General features: G+C 37.6%; 1 protein-coding gene across 5 annotated transcripts in view; it reads left to right on the top strand.

Moving 5' to 3' along the window:
* NEDD4 (NEDD4 E3 ubiquitin protein ligase) overlaps positions 1–12,350 on the top strand; it is a 122,885-nt gene that overhangs the window by 86,836 nt on the left and 23,699 nt on the right. For all 5 annotated transcript variants that reach the window (XM_038580485.1, XM_038580487.1, XM_038580488.1 and 2 more), the window contains 5 exons: positions 660–762; positions 5,055–5,221; positions 7,310–7,427; positions 7,519–7,686; positions 10,374–10,439. In XM_038580485.1, coding sequence (XP_038436413.1) covers positions 660–762; positions 5,055–5,221; positions 7,310–7,427; positions 7,519–7,686; positions 10,374–10,439 — 622 coding nt within the window. The remainder of the gene's footprint in view (positions 1–659; positions 763–5,054; positions 5,222–7,309; positions 7,428–7,518; positions 7,687–10,373; positions 10,440–12,350) is intronic.

Genomic DNA, 12,350 nt, shown 5'->3' with positions numbered 1-12,350 from the left:
TGAAAATAGAGTAGATAAATTAATGTATGATAGATTCAAACAGCTGTCAAAGAAAGACAGTAAGTTCCAGACACCAGGTCTTGCTCTCCACTTTTCTGTCATCCTCTACAGTCTGAGGAGATTAAGATCCTCAAAGCACATCTCTGAGGATGCCTTTCTCTATCCCCCCAAGTACTCTGGCTTCCCAGTGTGTGCAAAATAACATCAAAAGTTCTCTTGTTTCACATGGACCTCATCCTCTGGATCAACCCTACCTTCCCTATGTATCCTGTAGGCCAGCCAAGCCCAACCATGACCATTTCCTTTACTCTTCCCCAGCTTTCCCATCTGTTCACTCATTTTTACTCTTTTCTCCACTCATATGCTTTTCCCTTCACTTACCTGGGTCAAAATCCTCCCCAGTCTGCTAGCACCTACTCAGATGCTTATTCTCCTCCTCCCAAATCTGTCAGTCACACTTCCTTCATGTCTTATTTATTTCATAACATTTATTTGTATTTGTTAAATTTTCTCCACCACTCACTCCTTTGCCTAGATATCTTCTGTCCTCAAGCTTGTCTTTGGGTCTCCTCTAGTAGCTGGTAGGTATTCAGTAAATTCTTGTTAAATGAATGCTTTTCTTCTTAAAGTTTTGTGAATAATTATTTTGTTTTCTACAGTCACAAATCAAGAGTTAAAGGTTATTTGAGATTAAAAATGACTTATTTACCTAAAACCAGTGGCTCAGAAGAAGATAACGCAGAACAGGCCGAGGAACTAGAGGTGAGATTTTATAAATTTTTGATTCAACTGAAAAGAAAATATCTCATTTCTTATTTTACTATCCTTTGAAGAAAAAATAACTTTATTCAATGAAGTTAATGTATACAATAAAAATTATTTACATGGGCATTTGTGTATTTTACACAAGTGTTCATTAAATATTTATTTCTTACTTCTAAGGACATTTCTGTAGAATGGCCATTATTGATGGCATTCTTAAAGGTTAGTGAATAGAGAATATGATGTTTATAAATGAAGGCATTTATTGTAATTAAGTCATTAACTCTTTCCGTTTTTTTAGAATTTTCTAAGACCATGTCCTATTCCTTTCCATTAAAGTAAGAATACAATTTACTATTTGTAAGTTAAATATGGAAATTTTGAGAAGACTACTTTTCTGCTCATGGTTGGGGGGAGGCTGAGAGGGTTCAGAAGTAAGGAGGGAATGAGAGAGGGAAAGAATTCAAATAATCTGATAAAAGGCTGTATTTATTTGGGGCAAATAGAATTTAACAATTTTCATGGATGACAGAATAAGAAAAAGCCCAAGTCAAGTATTTGGGCAGAGCTACATGCGTTGAGGGTGAGTGAGGAAGAGTTAGAGAGCATGTGTTTGGGATAGAATTGGATGGGGATTCGGAGACTGGAATTCTCATCCCAAGCTGTGCTACTAATGAGCTAAGTGACTGTGTGAATTGTTGAATGTCTCTGAACCATGGCTCTTCATTTGTAGAATGACTGTATTCTACCAAATGACCTCTAGGATTTCTTCCAGAAGAAAAACACCTGTCTCTTGACATTCCCATTAAAGCGACATTTACCGAAAGCACACAGTATATTGGTACCAATTTGCTTTGGAGAGTTTTCTTGTGTGTGCCTTCTTTAATAGTCATGCCATTTTGCTGAGGGTCTGGTAAACCTCCAGAAGAATTGTAAAGGTGAGGGACCTCCCCCAGCACTGGCCTCGACTTCATACACCCACATACCTTGAGAAAGAAAGCTTGAGAACAAGCTGTGCTTTTGCAACAGAGCTTTCTGGGCATTTTTTTAAATAGGCTCCACTCCCAGCACGGAGTCCAACATGGGGTTTGAACTCACAACCCTGTGATCAAGACCTGAGCTGAGATCAAGCATCAGACTCTTAGCCACCCAGGTGCCCCTCTGGGAATAAGATTTTACTTTATGAGAAAATCTGTAATAATAGAAGGAAAGAACTTTTTTCTTTAAATCACAGAATATAGTTAGCCCTTAGTTTGGCAAGCAAAAAAATTGATATCTTCTCTTAAGTCTATATTTGCTTATTTGAGTACCTTTTCTTTTTTTACTTTTTATCTGATTTATCATATTATAATCACTTTTTAAAAATTTTAGATATTTATTGGGTTGAAGTTTCTCTGCCTGGCATTTTGGTGCACAGGATATCTTGCATAATTGAATTCTGTTTGCAGTGAAGGATGCCTGCCATAAAGGAAGAAAATTCTTTATTTAGTAACTTAAAAAAAATTAACAGTGTTTCATTATTTAGGAACCTGCTCCAAGTTTTGCCCACACACACATATCACAGGTACCTTATTCACAGTTCAGTTTCTGTGGGTAGAGTTGCTTTGCTTCATTTTGTGGTCTCAGGTCTCAATGTTTGAATTCCCTCAGAATGCACCTTATAATTTCAGGAGATGTAAGCATGTAGGAGTTTATTTATGAAAGGCCCTAGGAATTCAAACACATGAATCTGTGCTTATTTATCTTCTGTGTAGCTAATGACCAGAGAAGTCTTGTCTGACATCTAGTTTGTAACTGAATATACAAAATTTTACTATTTAAAGAAAACAATTGTCATTTTCAAAAGAGGCTTGCTCTTGGGGCAATCTGTATTCCTTAGTACTTCAAAGTCTGGCTATAATAGATTATTATTTAACATTTGATTTTTGTAACCTCTGCAAATTTAGATTTAGTTGTATGTATTTTGTGAGATTAATGTATAACATATGTTTTAGCTCTGAATGGTTTCTTTCTAATACTCTTTGACTCCATTAAATTAGTAATTAAATGACATTCATTGATATTTATAAAATTATTTTGTGATTTGTGTGGTTAGCTTGATACATGTTTCATAGGGAGGCATTCTATACAAAAAAAAAAGAAAAGAAAACTCAGTCTTTCTAAACAATATTTAAATGTACAACTGTATTTCCTTGAACTTTAAACAGGTTTTTAAAAATTAGGCCTTTAATTAAATTAGCTTTTCTCCTTCTCAGGTTTACTTAGGTAGCATAAATTCACTAAGGAGACTTTTAAAAGAGAAATCTTTAAGAAGATTTTTTTTTAAGATTTTATTTATTTATTCATGAGAGACACAGAGAGAGAGAGAGAGAGAAAGAGAGAGAGAGAAGCAGACACAGGCAGAGGGAGAAGCAGGCTCCATGCAGGGAGCCCAATGTGGGACTCGATCCTGGGACTCCAGGATCACACCCTGGCCTGAAGGCGGCCCTAAACCGCTGAGCCACCTGGGCTGCCCTTTAAGAAGATTTTAAAGAAATAATCTGTGGTACCATTTTCCTAGCTCTAAGCACTTTTACAATCCTTTACAGCAGTAGTGAGGACCCTTTTATTAATAAATTTCAATCTACAGAAAAACCAATGACCATATTTTTTAAACAACCTTTTTTCAGGAGGGTGAAATATAAAAATTCAGTTCATATACTTTTAAAATCGAAACCAGCAATAAAATTTAACATATACAAGACTGATTTTTAGGTATGTAGGTCCTACATTATGATCATTTAAAGGAATGAAAAAGAGAGAGAGAAGAAGGTAAACATAGATGGAGAGAGAAAGTAAGTCAATAAAGGGAAAGGAGAGAAATAGAGCAATAAAAGGAGGCCAAATTAAAGAGATGTCAGTACTGTAGAAGAGGTAAAAAGGAAAAAAATAAATAAGAAAGGGGTGAATTTACTTCCCATGCAGATCCTTTTTTCCAGAAGAATTTTTTGTCTTACTCTCTCCCTACCCCCTCTGCCTGTTTCACCTTCTGTCCTGCCTCCGTCCATAACCCTCCCACCAGACCAGCCAGAGAGATCAGCCTTGCTGCAGAAACCCCTGTCTTTTCCTCTGGGCTGCCAGAAAACATTCCTTTCCTTCCCAGCTCTTTTCCCTGACCCTTGTCTTTTCAGAGTTAGCCTTCCAACATCAAAGAATTCTTTTCCACCTTCTAAGCCATCAGCTGGCTGGCACACACCAGTCCTTCAACACTAGATCCCCACCCAGTGCCTCAAAGGACTATATATGTATTAAGGAAATTACTTTTTTGCCTGTTATTATGGTACCAAATACATTTCCCAGTTTGTCATTCTTTTTTCTACTTGGATTTGGAAGTTTTTGCCATATGCAAATTTGAGGATTTTGTAATCAAATTTATCAGTCTTCTTTATACTTAAAGGCTTCCTCACTCTTGGAACATACCTTTGAAATCCCCCGAGCTTTACTGTAATAATACATGTTGGTTTTACTTTGTAACATTTACACATTGCTCAATCTGTGATATCCTGGTATAACATGTGAGGTAGCACCCCACGTAATTTTTTTCTAAGTAATTTGCCTATTTCCCCACAAATTTGAACTGTCTTTATCACATCCTAAAGTCCTATAAACATGAGTCGTTCTGGGCTTTCTAATTCATTCTGTTGACCTGTGTATGTGTGTGTGTGCCCAATGCTGTACAGCTTTAATTGCCACCCTGTATAATATATTTTATTCAGTAGAGTTAACCTCTCGTTCTTCTGTTTTTAGAACTGTCCTGGTTATTGTTGATCGTTTGTGTTTCTATTTGAACTTGAGAATTGCCTTGTCCCATTATTTTCAAAAATCTGTAATGTAGGGGTGCCTGGGTGGCTCAATTGGATTAAGTGTCCAACTCTTGATCTCAGACTAGGTCTTGATCTCAGGTTTGTGAGTTCAAGCCCCACATGGGATATAGAGACTACTAAAATATAAAAATCTTCAAAAAAATAAATTTTTTTTCTGTTTTTTTTTCCTACTAGCTATATTTTAAAACTTTTTTGAGAAATGTTAATAGTTTCAGGCAAAATTTAAATATTATTTTGCCGAAAAAACTCTTCATTATCATAATATGTTCATATTATGGTCTTAAAAGTTGACACTGTGCAGATTCTTCCTTGCGTAATTTCTGGAACTGAATATGCTAAATTTCTTTTTAAATTTCCTCCAGCATAATTTATTTATAAGGTAAAAAAGAAATCAAGCATAAGCTTAATTGTTACCACTCTGTTTTTCAGCCTGGCTGGGTTGTTTTGGACCAACCGGATGCTGCCTGCCATTTGCAGCAGCAGCAAGAACCTTCTCCTCTACCTCCAGGATGGGAAGAGAGGCAGGATATTCTTGGAAGGACCTACTATGTAAACCATGAATCTAGAAGAACACAGTGGAAAAGACCAACCGCTCAGTATGTGCTGGTGGCTTTCACATTTGTAATCTGAATACACTTTTGACCACTAATTTTCATTTTGAAGTTAGTTGTGTCTCAAATGGATTTATAATAGTATAGGAACCCATAAACTATAAAAATATGAGGATTTTTATGGTCCAGGGCTTTTAAAATGCCACCTTAACAGTTTCTTTTTTCTTTTCTTTTCTTTTTTTTTTTTTTTTTAAGATTTTATTTATTTATTCACGAGAGACACAGAGAGAAAGAGAGGCAGAGACAGGCAGAGGGAGAAGCAGGCTCCATGCAGGGAGCCTGACATGGGACTCGATCCTGGGTCTCCAGGATCATGCCCTGGGCTGAAGGCAGCGCTAAACCACTGAGCCACCCAGGCTGCCCAACAATTTCTTTTTTAAAATGATTTGATAACATTCAAAATTATCTGAGTCACAAATGCCACCCTTCTAATTGCTTCTTTTTAAAAATTATTTTGCAGCCACAGAAGATGTGTTTTTCTCTTTAGACTGGTTTAGAAATTCTTGGAAATTTTTGTAGTTTGTTACTGAAATATAATAAAATGTTAATTTCTACAGTAAACTATTTTTACATATAAGTTACCTGTAAAATATAAAGGACTGAATAACAAGGTTTTTGTTAAACACTCATTTGCCAATCTGGTCAATACATACATAATTTCCAGTGCACACAGATCAAGGATAGAATGACCTTTGAGGTATTCTAATTTATGTCTTCTCAGTGACATTTTTCTTTTATTATCATCAGACTGTATATTTATAAATAAACACATATGTCCCATTACTCACATTTATTATCAAATACCCTTCCATTTCTCCTCCCTTATAGCCTTATGAAGGCTTTCATTAGTCTACTTTTTGACAGAGACTTAAAATTTTTATTTGTCCATTAATTTCTAATTTTTAGCTCTCGCATTTTGTGTCTGACACAGTCTAAGCACTTTCATAGATATTTTCTGTTCTCAAATCCTTCCAAACCAAATCAGTGATGCTGGTTCTTCATGGCACAGAAGCATCAATCTTTGTAGGGACCTGTGCACCTTGCAAAACTGAAGACACTATGAAACTCTACAAAATTGTCCTACTGCATACCTTAGTATTACAGCAAGCCTGACTTGAACGGACTCACATTTCTTTCACTATGGTTGATGTCACTTTCAGCTAGCCTAAATCAGGTATTCAGGTGAGAAAAATCTGAAGTATTCCCCTATGACCATCTGTCAAAATTAAGTCTTCTTTAGCAATAGTGCAGTAAGAGCTGGTCTTTTGACTACCCTGGACTTATATGGCATTAAATAAATTAACAATAATTTTGTTATTAAATATTTGTATAAAATCTGATCTGATGATCTGGTTATATTAAATTCAAATAGCTAGAATAATAATACTCAGTGGGATAATGGTGTTCAGTCTGATTTACTAAACTTGCCTAAACTCAGTCATGTTTTTACTATTATTGTTTTTCAGACCAGGCCCATTTCTATAAATGATCAAAAACAGATACTATTTAATCTGTAACCTATTAAGTTTCTTACATGATATTTCATTTTGTCCTCTAAGTTCATGCATAGGGAACTCTAGTCTTGGCTTAAGATCAGTTCCAGAAAATGTTACTGTCTGGTTCTTGAAGCTGTATATGTAAATCTTAAAGCTTCTTTTTTATAGTCTCTCTATAGCTACTCTAGATTTTATTCATATAATAGCATGGCAAAATAATAATATACTAAAATTACTTATGAAACTCTCAGATATTCATTTATTTAACAAATATTTTTGAGTGCCCTTACATGCCAAACATTACCCTAGGTGTGGTGATGAACTAAAATATCAGTCAGATGTGTTACACATTTTCATAAAACCTTAATTCCATAAGGTACCCTGAAGATACCAATGTGCCCATGACCTAATCTATGCATATTGAAATAGCCTTTGGCCCAAACCAGTGAATTCTGATCTAAGGTATTTTATAAAATGGTCACAGCAAAAAAAAAAAAAAAAAAGTGGTCATAGCATCTTTGACTATCATTTTAACTATCTGCAGACATGGGTGACAGCTTTTATATTTCTAATCCAGGGACAACCTAACTGATGCTGAGAATGGTAACATGCAACTGCAAGCACAGCGTGCATTTACTACCAGACGGCAGATATCTGAGGAAACAGAAAGTGTGGATAATCGAGAGTCTTCCGAGGTAGAAGTAATTTTCTTGTTCTTGTCCATAGACACATATTATAGCAGTAGATAAAAGTATGTGTGGCTTACGATTATTCTGTTTATTTTAGAGCTGGGAAATTATAAGAGAAGATGAAGCCACCATGTATAGCAATCAGGCCTTCCCATCACCTCCAGCATCAAATAACTTGGATGTTCAGACTCATCTTGCAGAAGAATTGAATGCCAGACTCACAATTTGTAGAAACTCAGCCACCAGCCAGCCAGTATCCAGCTCAGTAAGATGCCCTTAGATTTTGTTGTAGCTTCAGGATTTTATATTCTATATATTATTCCATTTGGTATCCAACATTTACATAAAATTTTGTCTTTTATTTCTGGTTTTATTGACATGTAATTGACAACATTGGATTAATTTAAGGTATACAACGAAATGATTTGATAGATATTATAGCAAAATTATCATCACGGTAAGTCTAGTTAATATCCGTTACCTCACATAGCTACATTTTTTTTTTCTTGTGATGAAAAAATTTTGTCTTAAATGCATATAATAATGTTTTAGGGACTTTAAGACTTTACAGTATGGTTATTTTTTCAAATATTTCCACTAACAGTATGGAGCAAAGTCATGGATAATCCAAGTGGTCACTGGACTCTAAATATCCATTACAAACCAGTGCAGTGCCTTCCAGCCAGAGACCCCCAGGAATACACTTGCAATTAAACAAATTGGGTTTATTACTCATTTCATCAAGAACACACACCATGAATGTCTCAGTAAGAGTATGTTAAAAAAGACTTGAAGGATTGGAGTTCATGTTAGGTGATTTTGAGGAAGATTTAAGGAACCATTGGATGCTGTCAAGAAGCAAGAGTGTGGAGCGCCTAGGTGGTGCCCCATACCCTTGATTAAGCATCTGACTCTTGATCTCAGCTCAAGTCTTGATTTCTGGGTGGTGAGTTCAGGCCCCACATTGTGTTCCATGCTGGATGTGGTGCCTACTTAAAAAAAAAAAAAGCAGGGGTGATTCTGTGATTGGGTGTCTCAAATCTTATGTATAGCGAGGCTAAAGCTATAATTTGTTAAAAAGGAGTAGTCACTCACATTTGCCAGAATGGAGAGATATTTGGTATTTTGTGGCTTCGACAGTATTCATGTTTTCTCTGTCTTCAGGCATGATTACAAGGTGGTCTTCATTTTGTCTTGATCTCTACTGATGGTGCCAGGCCAAGTCCTGCATGTCAGGGGTCGCTTTTTTTCTTCCTCGTTATACCACACCTGTCACTAGCGCACATGTGTGAATAAGAACTGACATGCTTGGTCTAAACATGGAAATAGATAACATTCAATGAAATACTCTGCAGCCATGAAAAGAAAGTGACTTTGAATGGATATGTTGTGTAGAACAATCCCTAAGACATGTTGGCCAGTGAAAAACAGGAAAACACAGAGCAATGTGTTTGGATTTTATTTATTTTATTTTATTTTATTTTATTTTATTTTATTTTATTTGTTTGTTTATTTATTTATTTATTTATTTATTTATTTATTTATTTATTTATTTTGGTGAGAGAGAGAATGTGTGCACAGGAGCAGAGGGAGGGGTAGAGAAAGAAGCAGACTCCCCACTGAGCAGGGAGCCTGATGCAGGACTCGATCCCAGGACTCTGGGATCATGACCTGAGTCAAAGGCAGATGCTTAACCAATTGGGCCAACCAGGTGCCTAGAGTTATGTGTTTGATATGGTACCATTTATGTAAATTTTCTACATACAAAAAAATGTGTATCATTTCTTGAAGACTAAACAGGAAACTGATAACCTTGCTCATCTCTAAAGAGAGGAACAGAGTGAGCAGGACATATGCTTTGTGTACCTCTTGAATTTCATACCATGTGCATGTTAATTTAAAAATAATTATTATTTTTATTTATTTTTAAAGTATATTGTCATGGTTAGAAATTCAAACAGTATTGAAGTATATAAAATAATATATACCTTTTACCTCTAATATATGCTACCTCAATTGCTATTGATGATTGTGCATGTATTCTCCTAAACATTTTCTATGTCTATCAAAAAATTCAGATAGTGACAACAGCATGCATATAAAAACACAGAGAAAAAAAGAATAGGGGACTTCTGGGGAACATCTAGAATGTTCAGAGGGTGAGTGTTGAGGTGGGAAGCACTGGAGCTGTCAAGAGCAGCCAAGTCAGGGAGCTCATTATGTTCTATGCTATGGACTTCCTGCTGGTAGTTGTGAGAAATCACAGAAGGGCTCTGAGCTGGAGAATGATGTGACCAGGTCTCCACTGGAAAATGCTCTCTGGCTCTCTGGCTACAGCATGCAGCATGGATAGTGGGCTTAAGGAAATAGGACTTGAAGCAGGGAAATCTGTTAGGGTGTTGCTGCAGTAACAGTGACAAATGATGGAAACTCAAAATTGAAAAAAATAACTCAACTTGAACTAAGTGCAAGGAGAATATATTTGAGAACAGGTAAAGAAACGGAATGAGTAAGATCTGATGAGTGACCTGCCGGTAAGGGACGGGGAGGGTGGGGTGGGAGTAAGGTGACCACCCCAATACCTGACGGGAGCAGCTGCTGGACTCCAGTGCTGCCCACAGAAACAAGGAGTACCAACAAGAAACAGGTTTCAGTGGGTGTGGACAGGGGAAAACCAAATCCAGTTTGGGGGCACAGTGAGGGGTATCTGTTTGACATTCAAGAGCGAGTGTCCAGGAGGCACCTTCAAACCCAGGGGAGAAGGGTGAGTCACAAGGTGGAAGGTGCTGGCACACAGAGGTATCTAGAGCAGGTGAGTGCCCTCCCTAGCCACTTTTCCTTCTGCCCTGTCATACCCACCCCCATTATTTTATCTGCCTTTCAAACATAAATCAAAAACCTAAAGCTAATGTCACTCTTTTTTTTTTTTTTTTTGGTTTGTTTTTTTATAAGAATCATTCCAGCAGAAGAGGCAGCTTACAAGCCTATACTTTTGAGGAACAGCCTACACTTCCTGTGGTGAGTTTTATACCCTCCCCACATTGTCAGTAAAAATAGGAAATTCAAGAACTTTTTTTTTTTTGAACACTGAATATGAACATTTGACTGCCTAGCAATGAACCAATCCAGCACAGAATCTGGGTTCTCGGAGATGAGTTTCAGAGGAGAGGGGGAGAGGGTAGATGGACCCTTCAGAGACAAAACGGGAGAACTGCCTCTCCCATAGTAAGAAACCAAGGCCTCTGCACTGGTGAGTGTGGGGGATACCTGGGCTTGTCCACTGAGGCACTGTGCTGGCTGGAGGTGGTCTACAGGCAGCATTCATTCGAGACAGTGGTGTCCAGTTGCCTCTCCTCTGTACACTGGCCCCTGGCATCGAGCAGCAGTGTCTGCCCCATATGTGAAGTGTCACATCAGGACTCAGTCATTTGGGCAGATGTGCACTGGTGTTGGCAAGCTCAGTGGCCAATTGGATGGAGTTCTGCTCCCCCTTCCCTTCAGACTCATGTCCACATCCACTGAGCCCTTCTACCTTCTTCCCAGTAGGGTTTCTAGCCACAGCCTTGACTGGAGCTCATGCCTGGACTCTTGACTCCCTTTGGGTCTTCCACCCCCATCTCTTCCTGTTTTAGCTCTCATTACTTTGAGTTTATCTCTTCTTTACACAGCCCCTACTTGTGTTTTAAACCAACAAAAACTCCCAGGCTCCTCACCCTTTCAGCGTACCCTCCTTCTCATCAACCCACAAGGAGCTCTTGCTGCCTTTAACCCTGTCCCTGCTTTTTCTTCCAAATAAGCTGCCCCCTTTCCTGACTCTCTCCTTTCTCTGCGTCTGTGTGCATTCTCTTTTCCCACTTTGAATGTCTCCTCACCTTTTTTCACATGTAATTTTGAATGGCAGTTGATGCATTAATTTTGAAATGTGGGGATTGTTTTTGCTTTCATGGAAATTCCATCATTGGGATGCAGAGACTCAACATTCCTTGAACCAAATAGTAGCTCATCCATCTAAAAAGGTGGCCCTGCACCAATAGAGGGACACAATCTTGTACTGAAGAAAGAGGCAGCACCCACCTGTGCCATTGGCTCAGTCACTATTGACCATCTACAAGAGAGTAGATGCCACAGAAAGACTGCCCTCACCATCCTTTCTCTCATTATTGCCATATGCCTGGCCTCCTCCATTCAGCTGGAACCTGCCTAAGCAGAGATCTGTGGTTTTCTTCCACTGTACTTTGTAATGTCCTCTTACAAGGAAGATGTTGCATTTCTGATTGACAACAGGCATTCATCCAAGAAGCAATTTTAAGTGCATCACAGGAGCAGTAGAGTCTAGAGTTGATTTATATTCATCAGTACATGCATGTATTTTTGGTTTTTATATGTACTGAAAAAGCTGTTTCCATACCTTTTTCTTCTCAATTCATGATTAGTCTTTCTAACAGTTTTCGTGAGGTATGATTTATATACCATAAAATCCCCTCATTTTTATGTGTACAAATACATGAATTTTAGTAAATCGATACAGTTGTGCAAACATCACCACAGTCAAGTTTAAGAACCCTTCACTGCCCCCAGAAAGTTCCCTCAATCACAGCACCTGCTTTCAGCCCCCAGGTAACTACTCATTTGCCTTCTCTAGCTACAGTGTTTCCTTTTCTAGAAATTTCATAGAATAGGAACCATACAGTGTTATAATTTGATATACCTGGCCTCTTTCACTTAATAGAATGTTTTTGAGATTTGACTATGCTGGTACACGGTCTCAGTAGTTCATGATATTCTGTTGTGTAGACGTATCTACTATATTTCATTTGTCTGCTCACCAGCTGTGAGACATTTGTAAAGCTGGGCAATTTTAAATTTCATTATTTTGTAAACTAACAGCTCATTGAAACTGTCAGCAATGGACATCTACCCCTGTGTGTC

Source organism: Canis lupus, chromosome 30 (assembly GCF_011100685.1).
Source record: "Canis lupus familiaris isolate Mischka breed German Shepherd chromosome 30, alternate assembly UU_Cfam_GSD_1.0, whole genome shotgun sequence".
Classification (NCBI taxonomy): domain Eukaryota; kingdom Metazoa; phylum Chordata; class Mammalia; order Carnivora; family Canidae; genus Canis; species Canis lupus.
This window is presented reverse-complemented; position numbering and strand designations above follow the sequence as displayed.